General features: G+C 47.2%; 1 protein-coding gene across 1 annotated transcript; it reads left to right on the forward strand.

The window, feature by feature from the left end:
- Positions 1 to 5647: 5647 nt before the first annotated feature.
- LOC145574667 (uncharacterized) lies at positions 5648 to 6214 on the forward strand. Its single transcript, XM_081632509.1, has one exon. The coding sequence runs from the start codon at positions 5648 to 5650 to the stop codon at positions 6212 to 6214; it is 567 nt and encodes a 188-aa protein (XP_081488635.1).
- Positions 6215 to 7306: the final 1092 nt, after the last annotated feature.

The following is a 7306-nucleotide window of genomic DNA, read 5'->3' on the forward strand; positions in this document are numbered from 1 at the left end:
AGAGATCAAACAAACCAGCCTTGCCTTCAGCCTCAACCTTATTCCAGAAAGCGTTTAAACGAGCCTGCTGCTCCTCACCTTCACTATACAAGCTGCTAACGCACCGAGCCGCAGCCTCCCATCCACCATCATTGCGATCAGCCAATAGCTTAGCAAAAGCAAGGGAGAGCGCAAAAGATTTGAGTGCCTCTTTCCTGGGAGCTTCCAGTTCGGTTATGTGTCTAGCTCGCAGATCTGCAATCTTTGCCTCCAGCGTCTGCACCTTTGCCTGAGAGGTCCTCAACTGCTCCCCGCAGCTCTTCAACTTGGCATGAGTGAGCTGAACATCTCCCAACTGGAGCTATAGGGCGTCCGCCCTCTCCCTTAGAGGAGTCACCTCATTGGCCACAGCATTCCTCTCAGCCTGAGCCTGCTGGACCTCTAAATTCTTCTGAGAAAGAATAATGCCCTGATTTTGATACTCCTTCTCCGCTGACAGCAAGGCATTGGATAAATCTCTAACAGACCTGGCAAGCTGCACAAAAGACAAAAAATGAAAGGAGTAAACCAAGGTAGAAATTAGCCAAAAGAAAAATAAAACAAGGTAGTAACGAGGAAATTAGAAAAAAAAAATTGAAGAAAAGGCAGAAGCATTAACTAACCTTCTGCAAGTCATGACAAGCCGTAGCAGCGGGAAGACTAACTGAGTCACGTGTAGAGTCGGCGGGCAGACGAACTCCTTGAGTCAAACGGTACCCTAAAGTACCACCCTTTTGAGGGTTGTCCACAAACAAAGACTCGTCAGCTCTCACATTCATCAGGGGCCGGAAGGGAGCATTCTCAGCTCCAGCAGAGAAGAGTATAAGGCGAAGATGGACATCAATGGGAACCTCAGAAAACTCAATAGCCCCAGTAGGGCGGAAAGTTTCTCCAACAGAAATTGAGGTAGCAGACAGAGGGTTCTCTAAAGCATCACTCAAGAATTAGTGAACACAATGGTTAAGTTCACTGGAATTCTGAGTGTCCACCCCCTATCAGCATTCCCACTTAGAAGCCCAGTGTTGGCAGATGTAGATGCAAGAGGATCGAGACCAAGAGAGGTGCGAGCCTTTTTCGCTTCAGGCTCATCTCCATCAGGGGCAGAGGATATTGGATCATCCTCCGAGTTAATAACTGGACGATCCTGCTAGTGAGAACCCGGGAGAGCCCACCTCTTGAAGCGCTTCGAAGCCGCCCTTTCAGCCCGGAGGGACGCGGCGGAAATTTTTGAAGCTCTATGATAGTCTCGTCAGGGAGCTGGAAGTCAGTAGCTGCAACAGAAGGGACACCAGTATCTTTCGCAGTAGTAGCATCATTAATAGTAGAGGGAAAGAGCAGAACATGCTCAGCAGAAGAAATGGGTTTTTCACCTACAGTAGTGGTCTCAGCCCCCTCAGGGGGAAACTGGAGAACACAATAAGCAAAATCATCAGCAGTAGTTTTTAGATCATTAGAAGCTTGATCACGTTGTCTTTTGGCAGCAGAAGTCTTAGGTGCCACTCGGCCGGAAGCCGTGACAGACTGCTTCTCAGGAGAAGCATCAGGAACCACTAACGCCTCAGATTCTGAAGCCACCCTTCGAGGGGCAGGCTGAGTCTCACGCCTACTCCCAATAGTAGAAGATGAAGGCTCAGCTTCAGCGCGGCTGGACCTAGCACGCTCAGCAGTAGCTACAGTGCTAACAACAGCCCGCAGCTCAGTAGGAGCCAGACACACTTCACCCTTCAGAGAGCCCGCAAACACCTCCAGCGTGTCAAAGAGCTGAGGGGGATTTTCAGGAGTAGCAATTAAAGGGTTCTTCCAATTATCAACTAGCCCAAGCATACGTTTGTCCAACTTGTCGTAGCCTGAAAGGGAGAAGGGTAGAAAAATCAAATAAGGCAAAGAGACAAAATTAAAAAAAAAAAAAAAAAAAAAAAAAGAGGAAGAAAAAGAAAGGACATAAAGTCAAAAACTTACCAAACTCATGCGTACGACACAAACGCATAGCAGAGAGCTGCTCGTTGCCCACAATATATATGGAGTTGGGCAGCCAGATCTTGGGAAACTTAGAGTCACCAGTCCTCGCTCCCTATAGAGCCTCAAAAGCCTCTGTCTCACAGGCAGGCTCAGAAAGGGAGATGGTAACTCCAGCCATGTTAGTGCAGATCTCTCTAAAGTTGCGCGGTGCAGCAAAATTAGAAGGCACCTTCACCTAGAAAAATTTGCCACTCCAGTCCCTGAAACGGCCAAGTTTTGGGTAGGACAAGACCCTGCTCTCCTTAGGAGCAACATAATACCAACCTGACTCAGTCCCAGAAGCAGATCTCTTCAGGCTCATCAAAGACTTAAACAGATGCAGGGACTCAAGATACCTTTGAAACCTCAAAAACCACAGCAAGCAGATCAAAGTATGAAGGGAAGCATGATGCACCAGAGATATACAGATATTGAAGGCACGTAGCAACTTCTCCAAGGTGGGGTCCAGAGAGAACCTCAAGCCCAAATCCAGCTGTGAAGCGAACACAGTAATGTGACCAGCAGGAGGAGCTGATAGCTTCGCACCATTAGTAGGGAGAACCAGCTCGTAACCCTCCCCAAAACCATAGAATTTCTGCCCAGCAGCAGCTAGATTCAGCCTCTTAGCATCCTTACGCCAGCTAGAGTCCAGCAAACAATTTTTGGACCAATAACATTTGTCATCCAGAAAAAACTCGGTACTGCCCTCCTCTACAGGCTCCACAACATAAGTGGGCTGACAGTCATAATAGGAGCGGTCACTAGGAGATTCAGTCATCCTACCCGATTGAACAACAGGAGAAGGAGATGGTGATGGAGTCTCAGTGCTGCCACCTCGCACTACATAATGCTCAAACCGATGCACGTCAGCCATGTCATCAAGCCAAGCAACACTATTTAAAGGCTTAATACGGGGAATAGGGCTAGCAAGAGACAAGTCAGGGGGATTAGCCTTGACAGCATCGGCTAACATTTTATGACGTATTGCGCGCATCCTCAAACGGGTGAGATGGGATAAAGGAATCCCATCCAGCATGAGCACCCGCTCGCAATAAAGATAAAAGAAATCAGGACGGGGTTCGCGTTGGAAAGGGCGAAAAGCACTACCCTCAGCGGGATGACTACTGCCTGACCCAGACGCAGCAGCAGGAGTTGCAGCAGTACCCATCCCGCTCGCAGCGGGGGGAAAGTCAGAAGGCATAATTGTTTGTAAAGGAATAGGAGAAGAAAGAGAAACAAGGGAAGTGTGCGCAGGGTGCTCACCTGAAAGAGAGGATCGGGAAGGAGAATCCGATCTAGTGGTCGTTTGAGGCTCACTCATGTTCTGACTATTAGAAGCGTCAGACGTTATGAAATCTACAAAGAAATACAAGCCCACAAAGAGAAGAAAAATCAATGGGGCACCGAAAATCAAAAGATCAGTTTAGGAAACAAGAACAACGACGGAATAAGGAGAAAAAATCAAGAATGCAATTACAACAACAACAAGGAGAAAAAATTGAACAACGACAGTTGGGAAGAATCAAAAGACACAATCTTTTGAAGGAAAAGCAAAAAGAAGTGAAATTGGGAAAGGTTGTAGAAGCAACAGAGTACAACAACAATGGCGAACACAAAAGCCCGAGCGAGACGAAAGTTCAAATCTGCAATTGAGAAGAGCAAAGGGGAAACAAGTCAGTAGGAAACAAGAATTAAGAAGGGAAAAACAAATAAAGTAGAAACTAAGGCAAAAACAAAGACGAGGAAGCAAGAACATACTGCAACAATGGAGGAACACGAGCGTTTAGAAGAGAAAGGACAAAGAGCGAAAATTTTGAAATGACAAGAGTAATGAAGAAGGGAAGATGAAAGGTAAAAGGAGTAAAGAAAATAAGTGAAAAGGGGGGACAGTGAAATTAATACGGAGTAAATGGGCGGTTTGACACAAGGCAAAGCCAAACCGCCATGTCACTTCTGTAAAATCAAACTGACAGCTCGGATCATCAACATGTGTCCCACTTATGCAAATACGGTTCCCGCCCTAAAAAAAACAAAAGAACTTCAGTGGGAGTGATTGAAAATCTTCTCTGTAAGCTCGTCATTTGTCATACTTCAGCGGGAGTGATCGAAAATTCTCTCTGTAAGCTCGTCATTTCTCTGACTTCAGCGGGAGTGATCGAAAATCTTCTCTGTAAGCTCGTCATATGTCCCGCTGAACAATCGCCCAGCCCAAGGGTGCGCACTCACTGCCGAGAAAGCAATTAAGGAGGGCTCATAAGCCCGCTGGAGTCAGCCCGCAAGGCTGACCAGGCTGAACTCTCCATGAAGGAGATGGTACGCCTATAAATAGAGGGTAAATTATAACGGAAAGGAGGTTAGACAATGAAGTTATTATAATTTCTATATCTCTCTAAGTACATTTTGTCTCTCTAAACACTCTCTAACTTAAGCTTCGGAGGGGGGTTCCTCGAACCACCCCCGAGACCCAGCTCACCCAGCAGAACCCTTGGATCCATACCTGGAACAATACCTTTAAGAGAAAAAGTTGCAGAAGCAACAGAGTACAACAATAATGGCTGACGCAAGAACCTAAACAAATTAAAGTTCGAAACTGTAGTAAAAAGATAGAAGAAAAAGCCTCACGCAATCTCTTGTGGGGCTAGTTATAGGGGATAGATCATGCTAAGCTATTCCTTCCAGCTGGGCTCAATTAAGAAGGACACGCTGCATAAAAAGAGTCAGCATGAGTGACCTCATACCACCTCTTGAGGGGCTAGTTGTATAGGATAACTTCTACAGAACTTTCACCCAGCTCCCAGGGTGCGCACTCACTGCCGAGAAAGCAACTAAGAAGGGCTCTTCAGCCTAATGGAGTCAGCCCGCAGAGCTGACCAGGCTGAACTCTCCATGAAGGAGATGGTACGCCTATAAATAGAGGGTAAAGTACAACGGAAAAGAGGTTAGACAATGAAGTTATTATACTTTCTATATCTCTCTAAGTACACTTTGTCTCTCTAAACACTCTCTAACTTAAGCTTCGGATGGGGGTTCCTCGAGCCACCCCCGAGGGTAGTTTAAGAGTGTTTCCTTGTGTAGGTAGTCAACGGGGCCTAGTTTACCCAGCAGAACCCTTGGATCCACACCTGGAACCATTGGCACTTGAAGGAGGGGAAGGATCATCTAACCCGAGGTTCACCAACTAAGTTAGGGACTAGTTGACAAATCACCATGGCCGGGGAGGATGTCGTACAAACACCAATACCCAAAGCCAACGACACCAACCAAACACCACTAAAAGAACTAGCAGCAACCATCGATCCCAAAGGATCCGCTGAAAAACCTAAATCCACTATCTCACAGAAATCCAACCCCATCAGATCGACGTCGGCTGCAGCTATAGAGGCGTCGGAACCAGTCGATCCGTTAGGATCCAGCTCCATTTTCAAATACGGTATGCAGTTGACAGGCGCAAATAATGAACCTACTGTTTCAGCACCCATAGCCCAGAAGCCGCAGCCCGTTAACATGCCACCTATCCTACAGAACCTCTCTAGGTGAAGTAAGGAACAACTGGCAGCAATGACGGCAGTCCTTGCAAACTTTGGTAAGGGAGCGAGCTCATCACCAACAGTAGCCAAGGGAGAAGATAAAGATGCCGAGATGTAGATACAACGGAACTACAACGTCTAAGAGCCATATATTAGCTTTTGAGAATCACATGGTGCTCTATACCATGACAGATTTAGTCTTTAGCAAAGCGTTCCCCCCAACCCTTGAAGGGCTGGCTGCGAAATGGCATGGAGCCATCCCAAAAGGTTCTATATACTCGTATAATCAACTGAAAAGGATGTTCATGGAGCATTTCCTAACCCTAGTAGATCGAACTAAGATGACAACTGAGCTGATGTCACTAGTTCAGCGGAACGATGAGCCCCTAAGGGAGTTCATCACCAGATTAAACAAGGAGGAAACAACCATTCAAAGTATGAGCCAGGAGATAGCGTTGCTAGCAATGCAGAGCGGTTTGCTACCGGGCTCACCGTTAAGAGCGTATATGGGGTGTAAGAGCCTTAAGACGCTAGCTGAAGCGCTGGGTAAAGCGCGCGAGTTCATCAAGACAGATGAAACTAACAGAGCAATGCTGAGTAGGAAGGCGTCGGGCGACTCAGTTAAGCGGGCAGGAGTCAGCTGGGGAGAAAATGCAGCCAGGGCCTACTAGCCAAGCAGAGCTGAGCAAAGCCGTAAAGAAGCGGACAGAGCTGTGGGGGTAGGAAGGTCAGACCCGAAGAAAGGAGGAAGACCTGCAAGGTTTGATCAATATACCCCACTGACCCACTCGAGGTCTCACATCTTCAACGTGAACAAAGCTGATGATAAGTGGCAGCGACCCCCAAGGATGGTTAATAGGAACCGTGATCCCAACAAATGGTGTGACTTCCATAGGGACCATGGCCACACCAGTGATGAGTGTACACATTTAAAGGATTACATAGAAGAACTGGTAAGGAGAGGGTACCGGAATCACTTCAAGCAGCACGCTGATCCTCCCCGAAGAAGGGACAAAGATAGAATAGGTTGTGACGGCAGAGGAGGCCACAGGGGTCCCACAGAAGACAGGGACAGAGACAATAGGCCAGAGGGTAGAGTGTATGTGATCAGTGGAGGACCAGTGCAAGGGGGAACAATGAACAAAGCACAGGAAAACCTACGGGCAATGAGAAGCGCAGAAGACCACCTCTTCCTCCGCAGCCGCGAGCTACATTTGAGGAATACGACCAGAAAGGCATAATCTATCCTCATGATGACCCGCAGGTGGTGACGATGAGAATAGCAAATTGGGAAGTGGATCGAGTACTGATAGACAGGGACAGCTCAACCAACATCATATACATCAGCGCGTTCAAGGAACTAAAGCCAGATAGGAAAGATCTAAAAAGGGTAAGTTACGAAGTCACCGGGTTTAATGGGTCCGGATTGACCCTGGAGGGTATAATTGAGCTCTTAGTCCTAGTAGAATAAAGGTAAAAAAGACGCGATGTTCGAGCAGAGTTCCTGGTGATAGACTCTCCTTCGCCATACAATGTGATCATGGGAAGGCCACTCATTCAAAAGATCGACGGAGTGGTTTCCACCTACCACCTTGCCATGGCCTACACAACTAATGAAGGGTGGTCAGCAAAGCTCAGGGGAAGCCAAAAGACGGCTCAACAATGTTACATAACTACTCTAAAGCAGCCCACAAGGATCAGGCAGCAGCCGACCTTAGAGAAAAAGTCCATTGAGCAACCTGAGAGAGAGTCAAGAAAAAGGA

Source organism: Chenopodium album, chromosome 2 (assembly GCF_948465745.1).
Source record: "Chenopodium album chromosome 2, dcCheAlbu1.1, whole genome shotgun sequence".
NCBI classification, from domain to species: domain Eukaryota; kingdom Viridiplantae; phylum Streptophyta; class Magnoliopsida; order Caryophyllales; family Amaranthaceae; genus Chenopodium; species Chenopodium album.